Source organism: Microtus oregoni, unplaced genomic scaffold (genome assembly GCF_018167655.1).
Source record: "Microtus oregoni isolate MIOR12 unplaced genomic scaffold, Mior012 000006F_ref0000085, whole genome shotgun sequence".
Classification (NCBI taxonomy): domain Eukaryota; kingdom Metazoa; phylum Chordata; class Mammalia; order Rodentia; family Cricetidae; genus Microtus; species Microtus oregoni.
In genome coordinates, this window is record NW_024543065.1 from 49,065,685 (window position 1) to 49,092,468 (window position 26,784).

Consider the following 26,784-nt stretch of genomic DNA (forward strand, 5'->3'; position numbering starts at 1 on the left):
AGAGATGACTCAGTAGCTAAGAGCATTGGAATTTGTTGTAGAGGACCCAAGTTTAGTTCACAGCACAAGTATGGCAGCTTATAACCATCTGTAACTCCATTTCCAGGGGATCCAATGTATTCTTCATATATATATATATATATATATATATATATATATATATATATATGAAGTCAAATTATCTATGCACATAAAAATTACAAGAAAGAAAACAGCCACCCACATTTCCGCACATTTCCTTGCATGGTCCTCACCTATGGGAGACAGTGTACTATAGAACAAGGAGAAATAATGGTTCTGTTTCAAGCCCATCTGTATTCCATGCCCTCCCATCTCTTAGCTCATTCTTAGACCCATTCTTTACCCTTTAAGCCCTGTACTTCATGTCAGACACCATCAAACACCTGGGAAGGTTGATCCATGTATGGTCCAACCTGGGTAGTGAGCTGAGTACTAGACCCCTCATAATCTCATGTGTGTGGTTTCTGTACACACATCAAGTCCTGAGGACAGGCTGTGGATGCTTCTCAGGGACATTCAATGGGAAGTCTTATTCTGTTCTACACATAGGACTTCTGTGAATAGCAAGGTATCGCAGGGCTCTGGATCAGGTTGAACAAGGGTGGTCAGTGCAGTTGAAGGAGCACAGCTTTCCATGGCATGATGTAGGCAGTACCTCAGTAAGGACCAGGAGAGACAATGGGGCTCTGACTCCAGGTCCTAGATCTGTACTATCAAGCTCTGCAGCCCAGCTCACACAAGACAAAGACCTCTCCCCCACAGCACAGGAGACATACCGTCTCTGAGCACTCAGGTCCTCCCGAGTCATCTTCTGCCTGGTTCTCAAGGACAGGGACTAGAGGTAGGGCTTAGAAAGAGCAACAATGGTCAAAAGAGGCCTTTGCTAGTACCAGAGGCCCCACAGGGGGCATCTTCTCCCTGTTATCTGCACAGCACTGATACCCAAGGCCAACATTACAAGGAACAATTCTAACTCCATGGAGGGTGAGAAGAGTGGCCCTAAAGCATGAATCCGAGAGTCATAACACAACCTACCTGTTGTGGAAAAATGGTCAAGCCTCTCAGAATGTGACAGGCTGAAGCTGTCAGAGGGCAAGTGGACTCTCAATGTCACAATGGATTCAGGAACCAATGAGTGTGAACCCAGTGAGTGCCTCCCTAAGTGACCCATTCACTCCGAACATTACCTTGAGTAATTTCTATTTCATCATGGCTACAATTGCATAAGTACAGAAGAGTAGAGCTAGGACACTAGGTCTCTCTTGGGTTGGTGACATAGGCCCACAACACAGATGCCTAGGTTGACCAGGACCTCCTGGCCTAGTCCAAGCTCATGCAGCTTGGCCCAGCATTGAGCTAGAATGGGTTAGAAGGGCTTCTCCTGCCTAGAGAGGCTCAGGGTGATGGAGACAGGGGACAGCTCAGACTCAGGCTCAGTGCACATGTGAGTGTGCAGAGGGGCTGTTTGTGTGCTGCGCTCAAGATGGATCAGGACTTGTGCCTGTTGCATGAATACTCTTCTACTAATATGCACCCCAGCTCTGGGTCCTGCCCAACTAAGTTTATAGCACAGCTCAGAGAGATACTATGACCTTCTGTAGACCAGGATTGCCCTTCCCTCTGCTGACATCACATGTGCCTTTGTTCTGTTTGCTCCAGATGGTCCAGATGTCCCGATCATACCCCACTCAAATATTCATTTCCATTCAGAGTCAAACCTCAACCTCTCCTTCTGTGCAGCCTCTAGTCCACCTGCACAGCACTCTTGACTCATCAATAGGAAGCTACAGTCATCTTCCCAAGAACTCTTTATTTCCAACATCAATATTAATATGAATAGATTCTATATCTCCCAAGTCCATAACTCTGCCATTGGCCCCAATACAACCACAGTGAAGAAAATTACAGATCTTACAAGATCTCCTGAGTAAATTGGGAGCATGGAGACTATGGGAGAGGGTTAAAGGGGAGGGGAGAAGAAGGGAGCAGAGCAGAGAAAAATGTATAGCTCAATAATATCAATAAAAAGAAAAAAAAGAGGGTCATATGATAAATAACTGAATGTGTACATAGAAAGTCTGGCCTTAGTAAACACTCAGTAAATATACTTAACCATTAAAAAATTACAGGTCTTGGTGAGTAGATGCCTGAAATGATAGCTTCAAGCTTTATGGTAAAGCCTTGATTTTTATGGATAGATACCGTGGTACAAACAAATTCCAATCCTCTCATTAGATCTCAGCTATGATTCTTTCTCTTCTCCTTACTTCTCTGGTTTCTCCTGGACTGGTCTTGAATGTGTTGGGGGCTTTGTTCCAGGGAGAGAGATTGTACTTTAGGTCAAGTATATTTTTCTCTCTGTCACTAATTCTTGCCTTCATGGTTCCACCATTTGCTTTCATGATCTCCATGACTCAGAAGGAACACCCAGTGCTTTGAACCATGTTCATGTTCTTTCACCCGAAATGCTCCCAGTTCCTGTCTTTTCTCACCTGGTGATTGGCTTCTGCTCTGATTCCAGAAGAGGCAGATGTTGGAGATGCCTGGAAGGCCTGTCCTGAGTCAGGATGACTCTTATGGTTTGATGAGGCTGTTTCATTAATTCTTCAGAGTATAAGACTTCAGAGCACCTCTGGACCAAGGATCTGTGAAACAGGAAAAGTGAAACCCAGGGAAGATGCCCCCAAGCTGAATCCTGGCTCTGAGTGTCCAGCTATGAGAGTCTGTGGACACCAGGACAAGTGAGAACTGTGGGGAACTGAGAGGGACACTTACTTGGATAATGCGGAATTTCCTATGGAGGAGGAGGACTTAGCAGTTTGAAATGGTGTCCTAGTTAGCATTTCTTGTCACCTTGACACAACCCAAGGTCACTTTGGTGGAAAAAGAGTCCAAACCGAGTAACACAACTGCATGTCTATGGTCTGTCTTTATCGGGTCAGACTATGCATGTCTGTGACAGATTGTCCTAACTGATTCAGGAGGAACCAGGCCACTGTGGGTAGCACCATCTCTAAGCAGATGATTCTTGATTGTATAAGAAAGCTAGCTTGTCAGGCAGTGGTGGTGCAGACACCAGGACTAATCCCAGGACTAGGGAGGCAGAGGCAAGTGAATCTCTGTGAGTTCGAGGCCAGCCTGGTCTACAGAGCAAGGTCCAGGACAATGAAGGCTACACACTAAAAACTTATATAAATAAATAAATAGATAAAGGAAAGCTAGCTAAGTGTAAGGAGAGAGCAGCATGCTTTATGCCTTGACTTCTTTCAGTGCTGGCCTCAGAAGGAAATGGACCCTTTTCTCTCTCCTAAACTGCTGTTGCTGAGGGTATTTTTTTTATCAACAAGAGAAAGAAATAGAACAGTGTATAAGGAAGTGTAGAAGACTTATCCATTTAAATCAATATTCTCTGTACTAGAGATCACAGCCCTTCTGGAACTTGTAGGTAAAGAGAAGGAAGGATTTAGACACCAGTGATGGGTCCAAACATGCATGTGCAGCCCATATATTAGTGCCCTCTCCTTTGAGTCTCCAGAGAGATGTCCTAGGACTTTTCTCTGAAACTTTCCTAGCACAGGGCGCCTCCTGAGGGTACCTATATTCTTCTATTTTGACTTTTGTTCAGGGCTTCCCAGGAAACTCTGAAACTTTGCTTAGGCCTACCCTATCACTAGGAGTTCTGAAGAGCACAGTGAGCAGGATGACAGGCCCCACATCCCCACTGTGCTGAGGGTATTAGGCAGGCCACATTTGATTTGCTGACCTTGGCTATGAGATTGCAGTTCTCCAAGTGACCCCGAGGGGGCAGTATCAGAACACACGCTCAAACCTCAGAAAATTGTTTTTTTTTAAATTTTTTTTATTGAGAAAAGGAGAAAAAAAACATAAACAAAAAACAAGTTTCCACCTCCTCCCCGCCTCCCATTTCCCTCCCCCTCCTCCCACCATTCTCCCCCTCCTCCCACCCTTCTCCCCCTCCCCCCACTCCTCTCCCCCTCCCTCTCCAGACCACAGAGCAGTCAGGGTTCCCTGCCCTGTGTTAAGTCCTAGGTCCTCCCCCCTCCGTCCATATCTAGGAAGGTGAACATCCAAACTGGCTAGGCTCCCACAAAGCCAGCACATTAAGTAGGATCAAAACCCCGTGCCATTGTCCTTGGCGTCTCATCAGCCCTCATTGTTCGCCATGTTCAGAGAGTCCGGTTTTATCCCATGCTTTTTCGGTCACAGTCCAGCTGGCCTTGGTGAGCTCCCAGTAGATCAGCTCCACTGTCTCAGTGGGTGGGTGCACCCCTCGTGGTCCCGACTTCTTTGCTCATGTTCTCCCTCCTTCTGCTCCTCATTGGGACCTTGGGAGCTCAGTCTAGTGCTCCAGTGTGGGTCTCTGTCTCTTTCTCCATCCATCACCAGATGAAGGTTCTATGATGATATGCAAGATATTCGCCAGTATTGCTCTAGGATAGGGTCATTTCAGGTTCCCTATCCTCAGCTGCCCAGGGAACTAACTGGGAACCTCATCTTGGGCACTTGGGAGCCCCTCTAGGGTCAAGTCTCTTGCCCACCCTAAAGTGGCTCCCTTAACTAAGAATTGTGGTTCCTTTCTCCCCTATCCACCCTTCCTTTATCCCAATCCTCCTGTTTCCCCAAGTCCCCCCTCCTTCCCTTCTACCTTTTCTCTCCCCATCACCCCTTACCCCCATCCCACCCCACCCCCAAGATCCCAATTTTCTCCCCGGCAATTTGGTCTACTTCCCTTAGCCAAGAGGATAACTATATGTTTTTCCTTGGGTTCACCTTCTTACTTAGCTTCTTTAGGTTCACCTATTGTAGACTCCATGGCCCTTATTTATGGCTAGAAACCAATTATGAGCGAGTACATCCTATGTTCATCTTTTTGGGTCTGGGACACCTCACTCAGGATAGTGTTTTCTATTTCCATCCATTTGCATGCAAAATACGAGAAGTCATTGTTTTTTTACCGCAGCGTAGTACTCTAGAGTGTATATATTCCATACTTTCTTCATCCATTCTTCCATTGAAGGGCATCTAGGTTGTTTCCAGGTTCTGGCTATTACAAATAATACTGCTATGAACATAGTTGAACAAATGCTTTTGTCTTATGATAGAGCATCTCTTGGGTATATTCCCAGGAGTAGTATTGCTGGGTCCAGGGGTAGGTTGATCCCGAATTTCCTGAGAAACCGAAACACTGACTTCCATAGTGGTTGCACAAGATTGCATTCCCACCAGCAATGGATGAGGGTACCCCTTCCTCCACAGCCTCTCCAGCAAAGGTTATCCTTGGTGTTTTTGACTTTAGCCATTCTGACAGGTGTAAGATGATATCTCAAAGTTGTTTTGATTTGCATTTCCCTGATTGCTAAGGAAGTTGAGCACGACCTTAAGTGTCTTTTGGCCATTTGAACTTCTTCTGTTGAGAATTCTCTGTTCAGTTCAGTGCCCCATTTTTTAATTGGGTTAATTAGCATTTTAAAGTCTAGTTTCTTGAGTTCTCTATATATTTTGGAGATCAGACCTTTGTCGGTTGCGGGGTTGGTGAAGATCTTCTCCCAGTCAGTAGGTTGCCTTTGTGTCTTAGTGACAGTGTCCTTTGCTTTACAGAAGTTTCTCAGTTTAAGTAGGTCCCATTTATTCAATGTTGCCCTTAATGTCTGTGCTTCTGGGGTTATACATAGGAAGCGATCTCCTGTGCCTATCTGTTGTAGGGTATTTCCCACTTTCTCTTCTATCAGGTTCAGTGTGTTAGGGCTGATATTGAGGTCTTTAATCCATTTGGACTTGAGTTTTGTGCACGGTGATAGATATGGGTCTATTTTCATTCTTCTACAGGTTGACATCCAGTTGTGCCAGCACCATTTGTTGAAGATGCTTTCTTTCTTCCATTGTATACTTTTAGCTCCTTTATCGAAAATGAGGTGTTCATAGGTCTGTGGGATAAAATCCGGGTCTTCTATATGATTCCATTGGTCGACTTCTCTGTTTTTATGCCAGTACCACACTGTTTTCATTACTGTAGCTGTGTAATAGAGTTTGAAGTCAGGGATGGTAAACCTCAGAAAATTGTTTCCCTGAGTTATGACCTTGCCTGGGAGACTCATTTCCATCCCTGTCTCCACCAACCCAGAGCTCCCTACCTGGACCCTGCTGTGACCTGTGTCTGAGAACATCTTTCTTCTGTACGGGTAACCTGAAAGCCCCTTCCCTCCTGGCATCTCCACAGTGGATGACAGGATTACCACCAGGGAATCACCAAGACAAAATGCAAAGGTGACCCAGTAAGATCAGGGAGGACTTGAGCTTACCCAACACACAGCTCAGCCAACACGTAATGCTGAAGGCTGCCTTGAAGCCCTCCATAGAAAGAGGGAGCCCACAGTCCTCTCAAGGACACACAGGTCACCCCTACCACAATATTGAGATCATGGAATTCCTCACACAGCTGCTCCTGGGTCTCCGTCCCGAATCAGGAGTTTGACTCATGACATTAGTCATACAGGATTGGCCTTCATCCCTAGTCATCCCTCAGCTGGTCTCTTTGCAACCCTCAGAGACATCTTTGTCACCTTCCTGCTGGGAGTAAATTCCATCCTCCCAGAGCATGGAGAACATAGCGTAGCCTGGATGCTCAGTTGGGAATCTGTGTCACAAGGACACGTAGGCAGGATGGAGGCTCTTTCTTGGATGCTGATAGACCCAGGGCCAGAACACAGCCTGTGCCAGCCCTGGGATGAGCTGCTGTTCTCTGAGAGCACGGGGATGCTTATCAGCATTGTTGCTCAATATGGTGCTTGTAGGAGAAACATAAACAGAAGTTGAGAGGGATGTGGGACAGCCCTGGGAGTGGAAGGAACAGAGCAATGCCTTGGACACAGATCCAACAACCCTCAGCACATCCGGTTGTGGGAAACGCCTGTGAGGACACTCAGCTCAACTGGAAGGACAGTAGAGCCTGGGGGCTGTGTTGGAACTGAAACTCTTCTCCTCAGAGGGAGAACTGCACAGTAGAAGAGTGATGGAGGTGTCCTCTGTGATTCCCTACAAGGGCTGCACGCCCTGGCAGGGGCTCCTGCTCATAGGTAAGTGTACCCACTCCCTGACTGTGGGTTGAGGGAAATTCAGTAGCAGCCTGGAGTCGCCTAAGAGGACAGGTACCCGAGAGGGGACTTGAGGTTTCTCTTTGCAGTTATGGGGCAGAAGGTACAGTGAGGGAAGCATTCTGAAGTGCTCAGTGGACAGGAGGTGATGAGGGAAGAGAAAAACTCCAGTCACTCCCTATTCGGAGTGAAGCCGATGTCCCAGTCATGACAGGGTGACTCCATACATAAATCAACAGGAGTGAGCCAGTGAGATGGCTCAGTATGGGAGACAAGACCATCTGAATTCAGTCCTCAGTTCCCACATGGCAGATGGAGAAACAGACTCCTGCAGCCTCTTCTTTGCCCTCCGCACGGTTGCTCTGGCATGGTCCTACACCCGCACACACTGATCCGTGTGCCTCCAGAAATACACACATATAGTATATAAGTAAATTAAAAAAATAAATCAAACTTGAATATAATTATTACCATTCACTCCAAACCATGATCTACGTAGATGATACCATGGAGACACCTTTCCTTCCAACATTCCTCTGTTCCTTTTTTCTCTCCTTTTGTAAAGGTGTCTGAATCTTTTCCAGGAACTGAATCTTCTTAGAAGGTCACACTAATAATCCCTGTCGTCACAAAGCCCTGGTTCTAGTGGACTGGAAACTGATGTCAGGGGTTGGTTGATAACACAAAGGGAACAGAGAAAAATCAGAAAGTGAGGACCCTCTAGAGGAAAAGGAGGTTGCCAGTGAATTCCTCATACTAAATACTCTTTGTGTGAGGAGGGATATGGGGACACTGGGAGGGGAAGCCAGGAAGACCAGTGAGATTATTTCATAGACAGGAAAAGACACCATCAGAGGCTCTGAGGGAATAGAGGCCATGTTGCTCACCTCCATCAAGGAGCGTGGTCACAGCCCTACCCACACACCTAAGTGATGATCACACCTCCTCAATATTGATTTTTCCCCTTTCCTTCTAGCCTTCCTTTTAATCTGTTGTCATTCACCCGCCACTGCTGAAGTCACCATTGAATCAGTGCCGCCCAGTGTGTTCGAAGGAGACAGTGTCCTTCTATATGTCCACAGTCTGCCAGAGAATCTGCTAGGCTTTGCTTGGTTCAAAGGGCTAACAAATATGAAACGCAGAATTGTACTCTATGAACTGAACAACAATTTAAGTTTGCCGGGGCCTGAATACAGCGGTAGAGAGACAGTCTACCGCAATGGATCCCTGTGGATTTCCAATGTCACCCACGTGGACACAGGATTCTATACCCTACGAACCATCAGTCGACATTCAAGAGTTGTATCACTGACAACCATCCACCTCCCTGTGTACAGTAAGTGGTTCTTTGTGAACGCTGGGTATTAAGTGGGATTTGTTCCACCGGACACACAGAATCGTCAGGTCCGGCCTGTGCCTACCTCTGCATTGTGTCCCCAGGTCGAGGTCTGAGAATTTAGTGCAGGACACATGTGGTGGAAAATAACTGCAGTGGACCAGAGTCCTTGCAGACACGTGGATGCATGGTGGGTAGTCCAGCCAGGGATATCAGCCTTTGTCTAGCATTCTGGAGTTCTCACAGGAATGTGTCCTTGAGAAGACCTGAGGGACCAATATTGGGCCTGATTGAGGAAAACACTGGATCCTCAGGGAGAGGTGATCAACAGGATGCCCTGGCTCCAGAGTTCTCTCCCAGACTCAGCGTCAGGTATCCTTGAGAAGCATTTTGTGAAGGTTGGATTTTGACTTCCTTATGGTCGGGAACAGTGCTTTCTAGCACTCAAAGTCTTGTGCTGTCTGGAACCAGTGCACTGTCATGAGAGCCATGGTTAGACTAGGTCCCCCGGACATCTCCTCCAGAGACTCAGCATGGAGAGCACAGCTGGACAGGTACCCATGTCATTAGTGAATTCTCCTGATGGGCTTATGAGACTCAGAGGAAGGTCAGGGTCACTAAGGAGAGGGACTGAGGACACAGGTCATCCTGGCAAGTTATTGTTCTCTCTGATCGAGCTCAGGGAATTCTCTCCTGCAGGCAAATGGACTACAGGCCCTGCTGAGATGGACAGCTCACCAGATGTGAGCTGCAGTTCCCCCAGTGACCACTAGGGGAAGCATTGGGACACACAACAAAACTCAGAAAAGTATTTCCCTAACCAGGAACTTGTTTCCTGGCTTTTGCTCCGGTCCCTACATTCCTGGAGATCAGTGATACAGCCTTCTCAGACCTACCGGCTGCTTCTGTGTGAGTGATCCACTGCCAGGGCTTCATATTCAGTTCCAAAAAATGTATTTTCTTTGGGAAAGATAGACTATCCTACAGGAATCAGCTAGGCAGAAGCTCAAGCCACTCCAGAGGCCAGGGAGCACATGAGCAGACCCATTAGACATCTCAGTAGAGGGAGTACGAGCATTGTTGTGAAACCCTGCATGAGGTGATGGAGCCCAGAGCTCTCTTTGTAGGACTCAGGTCATCTCCTCCCACTCACCCAGGATGTGAGGCTCTTGACACATTTGCTCCTGGGCCTTTGTCTTTGGTCAGCATCCTGGCTAAGGCCTGCAGTGAGACTGGATTGGTCCCCTTCTCCACACATTACTCAGCTCTTCCTTTTGAGGCCTCACAGACATCTCTGTCACATTCCTGCTAAGAAGACATTTCATCTTTTTAGAGCGCTGAGTACACAGGGCAGACTGGGTTTCAGAGTCACACAGGGACTGCAGGGGCTCCATCTTGTTTCTGACAGATCCAGAGCAGGACACAGCAGAAGGCAGCCCCAGGGTGAGCTGCTCTTCTCTCAGGACACAGGGATGCTCATCAGCCCTTTTGATCACTGTGTAGTGTGCAGGACTGAACCATTAAGAGAGAAGTGGAGAGGGAGATGGGGCAGCACTGGGAGTGGAGAAGGGTGGAGCATGGTTTTGAACAGACCCACCCACAGCCCATGGGACTCTGGGAGCTGCCCCTTTCTGAGAGGAGGCTCAGCTAGAAAGGGAAAGGACCACCAATCTTGGGAGCTATGCTGAAGCAGAGGTGACACAGGACAGATTGCCCATAGAGACAATGGAGGCACCCTCAGTGCCCCTCTGCAAAGTGTCCTGGACTCTCAAGAGCTTCTGCTCATGGGGGAGGAGATCACGAGTTGACAGTGTGTGAGAGGAGAGGACTCACCTACTGTCTGGAGTCTCCTAAACTGGAAAAGTACCCGAGAGGAGTCTTGGGATTTGTAGGGGAATAGCCAAAGGGCCAGACAGAGGCTCAGTTGTAGGAAGCTCTCAGTGCAAGAAATAGCAAGGGGGGGGGGGCTTGATGGTTGCTACCCACAGTTATTTTCCCTGATCACAATATTCTGAAGACTGATGTTCTCAGCTAAGACTACTCACATGAAAAACCAAGTTGGTGTTGATCAGTGACATGGCTCAGGGGATACAGGCATTTGCCTCATTGTCTCTCCACCCGAGAAGCAAAGAATGCAATTGTCCTTTGATATCCACCGAGGTACCTGTCCTGCATCCACTCCCACACCTTGAGACATGCCCTTGCATATAATCTCACATAAATACAAATGAGAACAAAAAAAATCAAATCAAATGGAAAAATTCAGCTCTGGATCCACAAACCTATAAATGTCTTAAAAAGTCCATGGGCATATAGGGTCCTGGGACATCTTTCACTCATTTATCAATTCTCCACATGTACCTGAGATTTTCTAGGTAGTATTGCTTTCAAAAGTATAGAACAGATCTCAGTTCTCATGGAGCCCCAGTGACAGCTGACTGGAAGACAGATGAGTAAAGAAGCTAGAAGGTGAAGTCAGATATTGACTGGAACCCCAAGAGAAACAACAACAACAAAGTCAGAGTTAAGACACAGGGTCTGTAGGGGAAGAGGTTGGACAGCCATCACCCCAATACCATCCACTCTAAGTGTGAGCAGGGGTCTGATGGCAGTAAGCCAGGACAATCTTGACAACTGGAGAGAGTCATATAGTGGAAATGACAAGTGGGAACACTGAGAACATGAAGGTCGTGTGCTGACATCCACCAAATAAGACAGGGAGACACTCACAAGCTTAGGCTGAGCAATGGACACACCTGCTCAGTGCTCCCTTTTGGCCAAGTACAAAGTCCCAATATTGATGGATCTCTCTCTTCCCTTCTAGCCTCCTCTTTCACCTGTGGGCACCCTCCCACCTCTGCCCAGCTCACTATCGAATCAGTGCCGCCCAGTGTTGCAGAAGGGGCAAGCGTTCTTCTACATGTTCACAATCTCCCAGAGAATCTTCAAACCTTTTCCTGGTACAAAAGTGTGATTACGTTCAACAATCTGGAAGTTGCTCGACACATAATAGCCACGAATTCAACTACGCCAGGCCCTGCACACAGTGGTCGAGAGACAGTGTACAGCAATGGATCCCTGCTGCTCCACAATGTCACCTGGAAAGACACTGGATTCTACACCCTACGAACTCTGAGTAGAGACCTGCAAATAGAATTGGTGCATGTGCAACTCCACGTGGATTGTAAGTGATTCTCTGCAATCGGTCTGTGCCGGGCGGGACTTAGACACATAGGATTGTGCCTGGCCTGTGCCTGCCTCCCCTCTGTACTGCGTCCTCATGTTGGGGTTTGAGCACTTAGTGCAGGAAACACATGGAGGAGACAGACAACTGTAGATTAGACTCCATCTCACTATTTCCTTGTATCAAGGAAGACGTTGATGGAAAGTAACTCAGCATCTTGAGGTTCCAGCCATGCATGGGAGAAACCATGGCAGCCTCATAGAGAGGTCAACATCAGAAGCCCTGGTCCCAGTCATCTACTACACAACTACATGTGACCCTGGTTTGGTATCTCACTTCCTTTCAAGCTGATGGGGAACAGTGGGGCAGTTATGTAGTCACATGAGGGGAGAGTTACATGCAGAGAAATGACACATTCAGGGTAATGAGGGAATGGAGGTCATGCTGCCGACCTCCTGCGAGTGGGATGGTATGTATCTCTAGACTGAGTGACAAATCCACCTGCACAGGATAGAGATTGCCATCTTTCTGCCAACTCAGTGATCCCCATGTGAGGGCTGTTTCTCTTTTTCTCTTCCAGCTTCCCTCTCTGTGTGCTGCAACCCTCTCAGCTTTGCCCAGCTCACCATAGAGCCAGTGCCAAGAAATGCTGCCGAAGGGGAAAGTGTTCTACTTCTTGTTCACAATCTTCCAGAAGATGTGAGAGCCTTTTCCTGGTACAGAGGAGTGTATAGCATCCAGATTTTTAAAATTGCAGAATACAGCAGAGCCACAAATTCCATTACCAGGGGGCCTGCCCACAGAAGAAGAGAGAGAGTGTACCCCAATGGATCCCTCCAGCTTCGGGATGTTACTGAGAATGACTCAGGCTTGTACACACTTCAAATTCTAAACAGATATTTGAAAACTGAAACGGCACATGTGCAATTCAGTGTGAACAGTAAATGAAAACCTGTCTCCCAACTGCTGGGTGTGGCTTGTCTTACTTCATACACCGGGATGCCAGGACTGGGCTGTGCCTGCTTTCTCCTCCCAGTGTCCCCACACTAGGGCTCGGGCCCTTCTTGCAGAACACACATGGGGTAGACAAACTGCAGTAGGTCAGAATCCCTCACCTGTCTACCTGCAGAGAGCAGAACCTGTGCTGGGCACACTCAGCCCCAGGATGTCAGCCTCAGACCAGACACTTGGAGCCCTCACAGGACACAAGGCCCTGAGACAGACTCTGTGGGAGTCAGGCAGGCCTTGACTAAGGAAGCCATGGGATCCTCATAGAGACAGCAGGAAGCCCTGGCTGCAAATCTCTGTCCCTAGCTAGACTCCAGATGACACTGGGGAGCTTTTTGCCAGTACTTGATTTTTACCACCTATTAGAGTTGACAGGGAACAAGGCCTTACTGCTATATGAACAAGCCAGTGTGCTTCCATGTAAGTCACAGTTGGGCTATGTCACCTGAACATCTTCTTCAGAGACCCTTTAAGAGTATAGCTGGTTAGGTGCCTAGGCCATTAACTAACTCTCTGGATGGACTTATGTGACCTCAGAGGAAGCTTAGAGTCCTCAAGAGTGGAACAAAGGACACACGTCCACCTCGGATTTGCTTGTTCTCTGCGATCTAGAGCAGGAAATTTCTCTCCTGTAGGCAAATGGTGGCAGAGTTACCGAACTGGACAGAACCCAAATATGAATTTCAGGTCCCCCCAGTAATCACTAAACAGCTATAGAAGTCTGCATAACACCCAGAAGTGTATTTACAGGAACCATGAGCTTAATTGTATCTGGCTTCCACCCCTATCCCTACAGACCCGGAGGTCACTGACAGCCTTCTCAGACCTATTGGCTGCTTCCTATGTTTCTAAGTATACCACTCTACCAGAGGGTCCTGTGTTACCACCCTATCCTTCCGGCATCTGCCATGGACAGAGGACAAATGCATCCCAGGAAGGCTATGGAAAGACCATAGGTACATCCTAGGAAGATGGAGGGTTCCTCTGAAACTCTTCCTAGGGTGATGGAGATGCCTATCTCTCTCCAGGACCCAGGTTGCCTCCTGTTTCACACCCACATGAATCTCCTCACACAATTCCTGGGCTTCGTGACAATGTACCCTGACCGGTGACTCCACTGTGAATGGGTCTGTCCCCTTTTCCAGGCATCAATCAGCTGGTCCCTTTTCAGCCTTCACAGACATCTATGTTGCTTTCCTATGGGGATTGAATCTCACCTTCTCAGAACATCGAGAACCCAGGGCAGACTGGAAGCTCATCTGGCATTCTGCATCATATAGGACACATTGGGAGAACAGAGCAGAGGCCAGCCCTGGAGTGAGTTGTTGTTGGTGATTAGGTGGAAGGAAGGGGATGAGGGGAGTGAGTGGGAACTGAGATTGGTATGTAAAATGAAAAAAAGATTGTTTTTTAAAAATAAATAAAAGAGTAGATTCAATAATCTACGCTCTTATTTTATTATATCTCTATCCACTTTTTTCAAAACAAGAACCTTGAATTTAATTTCCTTTAGCTTTTTCTCCTGACCATTACCAATAATAATTTATAACTAATTCCCTAAGCAATGGCAAATATTCATAATTCATTGAATGTTTAAAAACCATCCATCCCACCTCTTGGAGATGTGGGCAAAGTATTCTTAAATTTACTTCCAGCTGTTTGGGGATGATGGTATCTTTAGGGGATCATGAAGGAAAATTTGGGTTGATTGTCAAGTCCTGAGAGAGGTATCTGTACCATATTTTGTTCAGTCTCTGTGTAATAGGAAAGTGCTGGGCTTGTCTCAAGTTCTGACTAGAGTAGTCTGTTAGGCTGGATCATTTCAGCTAGCCACCTCGAAATTGTTATGAGCAGTTTGTAGTCCAAAGCTGATCCTTAAGTGGTGTTTTTCAGATTAGTGGTGTTATCATAGTCCTGGAAGAATCATTGTTGAGGCCCCATCCTCCTTATGGAGACTTTAAAGGTTGCTGTTAGGTATGCTCATGGTTCACTGCAGAAAACTGATAGAGACTCAAACAAGAAGTCATGTATAGGTAGGTAGATAAAAAATTTTTCTAGAAGAAAGAAAGCAGAGTCGGTCAGACGCCATGCTGCCATGCTTTTCCGATCTGAGACGGTCGTAGGCTAAAATCTTTTCTGGATTTATTTTGGGGAAGTTCAACTGAATGGTTTAGGAGAAGGCTTCCAGACAGTTCGAGTTGGAACAGTGGGCACCCCTGTTGGCACCATCACTCTTTCCTGTGCTTATAGAATTAATTTGGCATTCATGTCGACCAGGCAATTTGAGAGGACCCCACCTATCATGGGGATTATCATTGATCACTTTGTTGACCGTCCCTACCCCAGCTCCTCTCCCATGCACCCTTGCAATTACAGAACTGGTGAGGATGCTGGAGTCACATACCTGTCAGTGGAAGACTCTCAGGAAGTCTGTACCACCTCTTTTTCTAGCTCCCCTCCCTCCCAGCTGATGGTTCCTGGGAAGGAAGCTGGGGTACCTCTTGCTCTCAGTCAGCCTGCTCACGGCACCCAGGCTGATCACGAGAGACCGGTGACTCACACACCTTCTGAGGGAACCCACTGTGCTGCCATGCCATCTAGCAGTGAGGACACTGAGACTGTATCTAACAGCAGTGAGGGACGGGCCTCACCCCAGGATGTCTTGGAGACTGTCTTTGTCCGAAAAGTGAGAGCATTTGTCAACAAACCCATCAACCAGGTGGCCCTGACAAGTTTGGACATACCCTTTGCCATGTTTGCTCCCAAGAATTTGGAGCTGGAGGATGCTGATCCTATGGTGAATCCCCCAGACTCCCCAGAGACCATGTCTCCTCTCCACAGCAGCCTGCACTCAGATGGCTCCAGCGGGGGCAGCAGTGGCAATCCACACGACGACTTTGTTGTGCTTGACTTTAAACCTGCTTTTTCTAAAGATGACATTCTTCCGATGGACTTGGGAACCTTTTGCCGTAAATTTCAGAATCCCCCTGAAATCATAGATATTGGAGTCCAGTCTATGGCAGAAGACTTGGATTCTTTACCAGAGAAACTGGCTGTGCATGAGAAGAATGTCCGAGAATTTGATGCCTTTGTTGAAACCCTGCAGTAAGTGTTCCGAGTATCCGCAGCACCCCCCTTCCTGTGGATCCAGCAAAGAACCTCCTCATCTTCAGCATCTTCCTGCCTTCCTACTGTTTCTGGCCAGTGAAAAGCAGGGTGGTTCCCTATGGGACATAGAAGCCCCCACTCTTGGACCTCCTGGAGACTCGTGGCAGCAGTCAGACCCAGTGCCAGACTTTGGGAGGACTCAGCAGGGACCATCCTCAGCTGCCTCACAGAGGGTGTCATCCTTTCCTTCTGCCAGCCCTGGCCTGGTCTACTCTGCAGCTCCCCTGCCTACTTGTCCTTCCATCAGCCACTTGACATTCCAGCTATGGCGGGGACACTGGGCAAGATCAAGTGGGAAGAAGGAGGGCTCTGTGTCACCAGTAGTTACTGGGCCACCCCACTCTCCCTTTCTTTCCCTCCCGCTCCTTTCCCTCCATCTTTCCTCATGACAGTCGCAGAAAAGCTCTTTCCTTCTCACCTTCCCTCAATTGCTGCTGCTTGGATATAGGACATGGTAAATATTTATTACTTTCAGAGAAACCAGATATTTTATAGAAAAATATGTTTGGGTTAGCAGTGTCACTGGTGAAGGAGGAGGGCCTTTTTCTGGATGGAGGCCTCCTGTGAAGATTCCTCAGAACCTGCTGTTGCATCTAAAGAGAGATGAGGAATGGGGCTGCAGGGGAACCCCTCAAGCTGTGTGTGTGGAACTGCATTCCTTTGCACATGGTGTGCTCCTACTGAGCATCTTTCTGCAAAGTGACTGGCTCTATTCTAGGCCCCAGGAAACCTCGGGTGTGTTTAATGTGATGACTCACTCGAGACACATGGTGCTCCAGGGAGCAGTGTGTGTCCTGCTGCTCGAGTCCCCGAGACTAGAGCAGGAGTGGGGAGCTATTCCTCCCTCCAGTTCCAGAGTCTGTATATGGCCCTGGGTTTACAAGCTGGATTGGTTCCTTTTTGAGCTTATGGTTGACTTAAACTTCCAGGTATTGTTGCTTGAGTAAGTCAAGTGCCTCTGCCAGCCTGCCTGTTCCTCTGATCCCTATAGTCACTGGCAGCAGGTGTTACTCATTGGAGCAGGCGGCTCACAACTGCTTATTAGTAATCTGCATGTAATACTGGAGACTTTGACCTGTGCATGCTTCTGCTGCCACAGAGAAATGTGCCCAGCAGTGGTGGCCAGATGGCACTGCAGCCTTTGGATCAGGCACATTCATGGCCTACTGAACCCGAGTTGCCTCCACAGCCAGCACCGAGTAGGGGTGAGGGCAAAGATTCTTGGCAGCTCAGCCAGTGGCCTTTGTGTCTCAGACCTATCAGGGTAGAGGCCAGGGAAGCTGAGCAGAGCATCCTTCAAGCCCTGCACAAAGGGAACCAACTCCTGCAGCCACACTCAGGCTGGGACCATGTGGCTATGAGGCCCCTTCTCCAGTGCTTTGTTGGGAAATGAGAGCTACACTTGGAAATATAATCAAGATGTTTCCAATAAAAGTTTTCTGTACTTAAATTTTTTTTAGAATTAGTATTCTGTATGACCATTAATATCATGATGTAAAGTTAAATATATATATATTATATAATTATATAATAATATATATATTATTAAGCCTTATGCCTTAAGAAAAGCTGACAAAGGGTCAATATAAAATCAAAGGATTATGAGATTAGTAACAATAAAATAGCTCTTAAATTTTTGTTTTTTTCTGTCTCATATCATGGCTCTTCTGACATGAGACAGAGATTGTGAATTTCTCTTTAATAAGCATAAGGAGAGAGCCAAACTCCATCTCCAAAGCCAGCTTTAATCTTTAATTGGACTGGGACTACAAAAAGACCATTTGCTTTATGTGTCTGTAGAGAATAGCAGAAACAAACATTTGGAAAGATTTTACCCTGTTGAAAATGTGATATACCAATAGCCCAGTTTACTCTTTATCTTGAGACATTTTTTTTTCTGGATGATTTGTTATTTTTCTTTAGATGTTTCATTTGTCCAGGAGTCCTTTAGTACCAGGAGATTAGCATATAATTCTGACTTTTGGACAGAATCATAAAGACCTTGTTCCATTTTACTTAAAATTTCTGATTTGTAACCTGCCTTTCCTGATTTATTTGTATCAATATAAAACTTAGGGGCTCCAGTTATTGGTGTATCCCATACAATGTGAGGAAGAATCTAATTGACTCTCCTTATAAGTCAAATTTTATCACTTTTAGGATAGTTGTTGTTAATCTCTCCCCCCAAAATTACTACAAGCTGTTTTCCAGGGTTCACTTTCTTCCCATAATTTGTTAATTTCATCATTAGTAAAGGTACTATAAATTCTGCTGGATCTATCCCTGCTAATTGATGAAGTCTCAATTTTTCTTTCAGAATTAACTCAGAGACATTTTCCACACAATTTTTAAATTTTTTACTTGGTTTATGTGGTAAAAAGTTCCATTCTAAGATAACATCTTCCTTCTGTATTAAAATTCATGTAAGGGAATATTTGGAGGGTAATATGACCAGAATGCAGTTAAGATTTGAATCCATATATATCTTCTGTAATTTCTCTTCAATCAAAGTCAATTTTTTCTCAGCTTCAGTTGATATTCTCTGGGACTATTTAAGTTCTTCTCAACAACTAAGGTTTTGTTTAAATTAATAAATTTATTAAGTTTTATCCCAATAGTGGGCTGTAGCAGGGAAATGTCTCCTAACAATCTTTGAAAGTCATTAAGAGTCTGTAGTTGATCTCTCCTAATTTGTACCTTTTGAGGTCTAATTTTTTTGTAAACTTAGGTTATTTTATAGCCTAAATAATTAATAGAATCTCCTCTTTGTATTTTTTTCAGGAGCAATTTGTAATCCCCAACAAGGCAAGATTTTTTTTACTTCTTCAAACATTCTTTGTAAGTATCTACATTTGAATCTGATAGCAAAATATCATCCATGTAATGGTAAATTATAGATTCAGGAATTGTTTATGTATCATTTTCAGTGGTGGACTTACATAATATTGGCACAGAGTGTGGCTATTTCACATTCTCTGTGGGAGGATCTTCCATTGATATCTTTTAGCAGGCTGACAATTATTATATGTAGGCATTGTGAAGGCAAATTTTTCTCTGTCTTTTTGTAAAGGTATAGTGAAGAAACAGTCTTGTAAATCAATAACTATAAGAGGTTATCTTTTAGGCAATAGGGAAGGCAAAGAAATGCCAGACTGTAGAGGGCCCATTGCCTGAATCTCCTTATTAACAGCTCTTAAATCTGTTACCATTCTCAATTTCCAGATTTCTTTTTTAACAACAAATACAGGAGAATTCCAAGAACTGGTTGATCCTTCAATATGGTGAACTTCTAGTTGCTCCTGTATCATCTGTTATAAAGCCTTCAGTTTTGTTATTGTTAAAGGCCATTGCTTAACCCACATAGGTTTGTCTGTCAACCATTTTAGAGATAGTATTGTTGGTGCCTTTGAAATATCAGCATCTGTTTTGCTCTGTTCTTGCACAACCTGAATGGTTGGTGACAGTTTTTTTTAAATAAAAACTTCTAATATTTTTCCCAGAAACATACTTTAATTTATGGTTTGTCTCTAAGATTGGGGCAATGTTAATCTCAGTATTCCACTGCTGTAACAAATCATAAACCCACAAATTCATTGCTATATTAGCAATATTTGGTTTTAATATTCATCTCTGTCCTTCTGGCCCTATACATTCAACCCATCTCATGCTTTGCTTTACTCAAAATAAAGTCTAATACCTAAAACTTGAACATTTACATCTCGAAGAGACTAATTTGAATGCCAATATTCTAATGAAATTATTGTTACATCTGCATGTGTCTATCAGACCTTCAATGAAAATGTCATTTATTCACATTTTAATTTTGATCTTTGTTCATTTATATAAGCTTGCCAAATACTCACTTTATGGTTTCTCATAATTTTTTTGTTTTCTCTTCTATAGCTGTTATATCATCCACAGCAGTATGGTTTCTTGCAATAAGGCATTAGGTTCTTTAATTGCTCTGGGAAATTCTATATTAATTGTATTTTGGATCTATTCCTCCAAAGGTGCTGACCTTGCTTTTAATGGCCTAATTATCCTTTTGAATAGAGAATTGGCATTCTTAAAAGACAGAGATTTAATTATTACTTGTTTAGTTTCTGAATTTGGCATCATTCTATTTACCGCTGAAGTCAATCTTTGTAAGAAATCTGTAAAGGGGCTTTGGGCCCTGATGAGTTTATTAAATGACTCATTTTTTTCTCAATCCTCCAATTCTGTCCCAAGCATTCAAAGCTGCTGTGCAGCATAAATCCAGGCTGTGGTCATTATATACAGCCTGCATGTCTATAGAAGCATAATCTCCTCCAAGAATTTGATCTTGGGAGATTTCCCCACTTCTAGCTTTAGTCTGTTGTTCAATAAGCTTAGCCTCTTCTTTGAACCAGGCACTCCATTGTTATTGTGTACTGTGGCGGACTTCTTGACCAGCAAGGAAGAACGACCACCACACCAGGATTCTATTCAGAACACGCTTTACTGGAGTGTCCTTGATTGATGGGGAGCAGGAAGCGAGAGGGGCAGGAAATGAGGGGCAGGAAGGGAAGAGCAGGGAGCGAAGGGGAGAGAGAGCATGAAGCGAAGGGGTGAAGGGCACTGAGGCAGCTGCTTAAATAGGGAATTGGCACACGGGTTGCCCTGTGATTGGCTGCCACCAACAGCTGACACCAGACTGCATCGGGATAGGCTCAAGGATCCTCATCCACCGCGCATGCGGGAAGCGGGGGACACGCAGCTCTCAAAGGCATAGCCAAATATGGAGTTGTTTATTTCCAACAAGACAGGATGTCGGCGCCATCTTGTAATGGCAATCCTGTCCGCTCACTACAGTTCTCCCTTATTGTTTGTAAGCAATGAGCGCAGGACTAACATCATCCAATCTGACCCCCACCTCATGATGTGTTGGTCGATCGAGGATGGAAGATATTTTCCATGGACACACCTTCCCCTGTGCAATGGGTACTCGAGGAACCCCGGGGGTGCAAAGGCTGTGTCACAGGAACCTACATCCGCACACCTACCCAAGTGCAATGGATCAACAGATCCCATGGGGTGCATAGGCTGTGCATGATGGAAGCCCTAAGCGTCTCTTAGTGCTGACAACCATATCTGGGGGAAAGAACCACACTCCAGGGTAGCTAATGCCTGAGAGATAATAACCTTATCCCAATATAGCCTTATCCCTATTGGTCTGGGCTCGAAGGCAGCAAACCAACCACAGGCACAACACACAGCCACCCAGGCAGCCTGCCAAAAAACATGCCCACGCAACTGAAAGCACAGGGACCCTTTCTCTGTAATGTTACGTGCTTCTCCTAAAAGGGCCACTTCAGACTTATACATTAAAAATGGTAAATCAAAGTTTCTATTGGTGGTAAAAATCTGGGGAAAACTGTGGCAACATGCCGAACAGGCATCGCCTTTGGGAAGGCTGACAGGATTCCCCTTCTGTGCTCCGCCTTCCCCTGGATCCACGCCATCAGGGATGTCAGCAGGAACTTCCTCCAGAGACTCAGCCTCATCCTTAGGAACTTCCTTGATCATGCATGTCAGCCGGCTCGGAACCTAAAGCGGAGCCTCTTGGCCCTGTGGAAAAACACATACAGCTCCCCTGGATCTTGCCACCACAAGATCTGGTCCATACCATTTGTTATCCAATACATCTTTCCACATCACATATTCCTTTTGTTCCATAGGGCCTGCTGCATGCTTTTCAGCTGCTGCAGTACCCGACTCATTCAGGTTTAAAAAATTAAGTGTGAAGAGAGCAAGGGAGATTCTTTCCCTGGGGGAAGCGGATTCAGCTATTCCCACTTTTTGTTTTTGTAGAATTTCTTTAATATTTGTGTTGGCTCTCTCCACAATACCTTGTCCTTGTGGATTGTATGGAAGACCCGTAATGTGGGTCACTTGGAGCTGTGCACAAAAGGCACAAAATCCATGGGAGGTATATGCCGGGCCATTGTCTGTCTTAAGGTGTAGGGGTTTTCCCCAGGCAGCCCAGGCCTCAAGGCAATGTGTTTTTACAAGAGTTACCTTTTCTCCCGCTAGGGGCATGGCATGAATAATGCCAGAAAAGGTATCCATTGATACATGTAAATATTTTAATTTGCCAAATTCAGGCACATGGGTAACATCCATTTGCCACAACGCGTTAGGTTGCAGCCCTCTAGGATTGACCCCAACATTAGGGGGGGTGTAAAAAGGTCACACATGAAGAACAGGCTTTAACTATTTCTTTGGCTATCTGTCTGGAAATATGAAATTTTTTTCTAAGGGTATTGGCAGGCACATGCCAAAGCTTATGAAAATCTCGTGCTAATTCTACAGGGTCCGAGACGACCAAAGCCATGGACCAGGTAAGGCAGTCAGCCAAATCATTGGCCTCAGACATGGGTCCTGGAAGCAAAGTATGAGCCTGAATATGTCCAAAGAAAAAGGGATTATCCCTTTGTAAAATGCATGCTTGAATTTGACACAAAATATTGGAAACTGTACTTGAATTTCTAACAAAGGCAGCCACCTCCAATGAGGCAACAGCATTCACCACATATTTAGAATCTGAAAATAAATTGAAGGGTTCTGAAAATCTTTTAAAAACTTCCAGCACGGTCATACATTCCGTGACTTGTGAGGAATCAGGTCGAAAATCAAGCAAAATGGGATCCTTACCTTGAATTACTATGGCACCTCTGCCAATTTTGGAGCCATCAGTAAAAACAGTCAAGGCCATATTAATGGGCTTTTAAAAGGTAACCTTAGGAAAATACACTAAGTTCCTTTCCACAAAATTTAATAGGGGATGTCTGGGATAATGATTATCAATAAGGTTAGGAAAAGCGCAAACCAAAACAGCCCATTCATTCACTGTAGCCGCCAATGTTTCCACTTGTCCCTTTGTATAGGGAATAATCAATTTATCTGGCATGGTTGCAAAAGATGTTAAGCAATGTTTTATTCCCAATACCGCTTCAGAAGCAACCAACTCGGGATAATATTGAATAGCTTTGGTACCTGAAGAATTACCATGGATCCACCATAAAGGGCCATTTTGCCATAGCATCCCAGTAGGGTAATGTGCAGTTCTTCCATTGGAAGAGCCATTTGTAAAATTTAGCATAAAATCCTTTAAGGGATTTTTTGCTATAACATTAGCAAAATACAGTTGCATGAATTCTAGCAATGATTTGGGAAAAGATTATTGTTTTATGGCCTTTGAATTGAGCAAACATAATTGTCCAGGAATTAATCTTAAAATTATCAATGAATCTATTGTTTAGTATAAGAAACATTGATCATAGTCAATATTTTGTTTAACCATTTTTCAGCTTTTATCCTGCTCTTTTGTATCAGACAGGTTACTGTTTTAAATTAAGAGTTTAATATCTTAACTAGCAAAACGGAGGTTTAGCCATAAACAGCATTTTTTATAAAACTGTTGTAGAATAAGTTTTACATTTAATATACACATTTGTCATAGCTGAATTATAATTAATATACTGTATCTGTTGATTATTGTATACTTTACCTGTTGATTTATATTTTACCTGTTTGAGTACCTGTTAGGCAGCTTTCTTTAAGCTCTCTATTGGAAACTGTTTTTTTTGTAAGAATTTTACCTAGCGGCTCAAGGTCTTCCATAAGAATATTATAACTAGGGCTTTAACCATTGTATATCTAATTAAAAGTTTGTAAGCTATCCTCCTCTTAAGTTTTAAGTCTGCCTTGCAGATAGGAAAATGGAAAAAGGAAGCATTTTAATTAATAATGCTGGCCTCATTAGACACCAACATGTAGAAGAATGAAAATAGATCTACATCCATCTCCATGTACAAAACTTAAGTTTAAATGAGCCAAAGGCCTTAGGATATAAAAATTATGTTGAATCTCACAGAGAAAAAATTTTTGAAGTACACTTTGCCACATCTCGAACACAGCCTCAGTGGCATAAACATTTGGAGAAACCATAAATTATATCTCCTGAATTGAGAAGCTTTTGTATAACAAGGCTATATAGTGGGAAAAGATCTTTATTTATCATAAATCCATTTCAAAAATATATGAAGAATTCAGGAAATTAGTTATTAAAAATTAATCCAATAAAAATATTTGTTACAGACCTAAACTGAAAACTCTCAACAGACGAACTTAAAAATGACTGAGAGACATTTAAAAAAATGTTTAAACATAACATCCTTTAGCCCTCAGAGAAATGCAAACCAAAACTCTGAGATTTTATCTTATCCTTGTAAAAATGACCAAGATTAAAAATTATTGCTAACAATTTATGTTTGAGAAAATGTGGATAAAGAAAAAACCTTATTGCTGGAAGTGTAAACTGACACCGTCATCTTTGGATCACACATCGTATTGAAAAACCTGAACAAACCCGACTCTTCCAGCAGGAAGAGAAGAACCAAAAATCCAGGGCCAGCCTGTTCAGCGACCCTGCAACAGGAACTAGCTGAAGACAAAACCAGACCGCAATCCTGATAACAATCCCGAGAAACAGTGAGTTTCCTCCTTGTGATTATCAGCTTGCTGTTTTAGGAACTAGCTGATTACGACCTTGGGAGTCCCCTGCGACCACCATTGGATTTTTGGAATTTATGACTCTCTGTGACCAAAGGGCTGTGGCCTCTTTTCTCAAAAATTCTTTCTCCCGGTCACTCGGGGTCAAACTCCTCCCCCCGCCAACCAAGGCCATGTGCGTAACCTCAGCAAGGACGGCCTCCAGTGTGCCATGCAGGGGCCGCACCATCCCTAGACCCGAGTGAGAGTTTCCTCAGCACTGGGAGTCTCCCACTATGTCTATTTTTTAAAATTAGGCAAATATCTACCTCAAAACTTAGCAATACCCCTTTTGGGCCTAAATATAAAGTTGTTTAACCACAAAAACATGTGCTCAGCCTTGCTAGGAGGCGTGGCTGAGCAGAGCGGCTGGGCTGACCTGATCCAGGCAGGTTGCCCCGGGCTAGGACAGAGGTTCAAGCTGGTGAGCCTTACCAGGGTCCTGCTGCGCTTCTATGCCCTGAGGCCCACGCTGGGAATGGCCTAGTGTACTAGCCTTGTCGGTCCTCAAGGCAGGTCCTGTGTTTGTAGCTTTGCAGACCCTCAGTGCTGCTAGGCCTTGGAGCCGCCTAGAACTCCTTGGTCTAGGAGCCGCAGCTGCTCATACTCCACTACAAACTCCGGAGGCCTCCGTAACTCAGACCACATGATTATAATTTTCTTTCTTAGCATACCCTGTTTAGCGGCAAAATCCAGATCTCTATCAAGCCTATCCCAGGATAAAATAAAATGGCATCCCCCTCCCACTTGTGAATAGGATGGAGGCACAGGGGGCGGGTGTGGTTCCCGTGGCGCCAATGAGCCCATACCCACCCCCGCTGACACATTATGTGCGGGGGGGGGGGGGGGGGGGGGGGGGGGGGGGGGGCGGGGGGGGGCGTGCCTCCACCCATATCTTTCCTCCTCATAGCCAGCGGTGGCCTTTTCCAGTTCTTCCTCCTCCTGAGGGTCTAACTCCTCCTCAGACCTATCCAGGCCTGCAATTCCTCGAGCACTGGATAGAGGGAACCTCCCCTCTTCTCATTTGCCTCCCTTTTAGGGAGGACTGTATCAGGATCCTTTTCTTTTACCTTTTCCTTTTTTCTTTTAGGCCTATCCAAGTTTTCGCCCTTTGAATCTAATTTTAAAAGACTGTCCTGGTGTTCACTGAGGGCTCTCCGCCCTTCTCTCACATTGTCCCCCCTGAGGCTGCGGCCAGACTGACGGCAGCGTAACCAGAAACTGCAGGCTAGGACAAACACCACAAATGCCAAGAACACGAGACCAAACACCCAAGAATCAACTCCCGCAAACAGCATACTTGGGGAGACTGAAATCAGCATACTGGGAGAAACTTACCGATATCGCCACTCCGCGTGTTGAGTTCTGAATCCTCTTCGGCCCTTCGCCTGGCGACCGAAGTTCCCGGGTTTCGGCACCAGCTGCGGCGGACTTCTCGACCAGCGAGGAAGAACGACCACCACACCAGGATTCTACTCAGAACACGCTTTACTGGAGTGTCCTTGATTGATGGGGAGCAGGAAGCGAGAGGGGCAGGAAACGAGGGGCAGGAAGGGAAGAGCAGGGAGGGAAGAGGAGAGAGAGCATGAAGCGAAGAGGTGAAGGACACTGAGGCAGCTGCTTAAATAGGGAATTGGCACACGGGTCGCCCTGTGATTGGCTGCCACCAACAGCTGACACCAGACCGCATCGGGATAGGCTCAAGGATCCTCATCCACCGTGCATGTGGGAAGCAGAGGACACGCAGCTCTCAAAGGCATAGCCAAATATGGAGTTGTTTATTTCCAACAAGACAGGATGTCGGCGCCATCTTGTAATGGCGATCCTGTCCTGCTCACTACAGTGTACCAGTCTCTGAAACTCCATTAACAAAGTCTTTCCAGTCATTAGGGATAATTTTATTACAAACTGAACATGATTTTAACACTTGCTTCACAAAAGGGGAATGCTTGTTATAGGAGACTATTGCTTCCTTGAATCTCTTTAACTATAACAGTGGCACAGGAGTCCAGTTAGCTGTAGCAGAACCTTTGCCATTTGTCAATTCTTGCAAGATTACTGGATATATTAAGGTTGGTTGTCTGAGAACCTTAGGCTATTCCTCTCTATTCTTTTTTTTTTTTTTTGGAGTTTTGAGACAGGGTTTCTCCGTAGCTTTTGGTTCCTGTCCTGGAACTAGCTCTTGTAGACCAGGCTGGCCTTGAACTCACAGAGATCTGCCTGCCTCTGCCTCCCGAGTGCTGGGATTAAAGGCATGCGCCACCACCGCCTGGCTCCTCTCTATTCTTTTTTTTTTTTTTTGGTTTTTCGAGACAGGGTTTCGCTGTGGCTTTGGAGCCTGTCCTGGAACTAGCTCTGTAGACCAGGCTGGTCTCGAACTC

At 45.4% G+C, this 26,784-nt stretch overlaps 2 protein-coding genes across 2 annotated transcripts in view; both read left to right on the forward strand.

Annotated features, from left to right (window-relative positions):
• Positions 1 to 7,051: 7,051 nt before the first annotated feature.
• LOC121449914 (carcinoembryonic antigen-related cell adhesion molecule 3-like) overlaps positions 7,052 to 26,784 on the forward strand; it is a 40,968-nt gene continuing 21,235 nt past the window's right edge. Inside the window, 6 exon segments of the mRNA XM_041654575.1 lie at positions 7,052 to 7,115; positions 8,110 to 8,469; positions 11,294 to 11,653; positions 12,234 to 12,623; positions 13,515 to 13,617; positions 14,912 to 15,766. Coding sequence (XP_041510509.1) covers positions 7,052 to 7,115; positions 8,110 to 8,469; positions 11,294 to 11,653; positions 12,234 to 12,623; positions 13,515 to 13,617; positions 14,912 to 15,766 — 2,132 coding nt within the window.
• On the forward strand, positions 14,799 to 15,770 carry LOC121449319 (autophagy-related protein 13-like). The gene has a single exon (XM_041653638.1). It carries the CDS (start codon positions 14,928 to 14,930, stop codon positions 15,768 to 15,770), a length of 843 nt encoding a protein of 280 aa, XP_041509572.1. The 5' UTR covers positions 14,799 to 14,927.

What these genes read in the sequence shown, in the direction of transcription:
- LOC121449319 (XM_041653638.1), top strand. Translation starts at nt 14,928, where the DNA reads ATGTCGACCAGGCAATTTGAGAGGACCCCACCTATCATGGGGATTATC.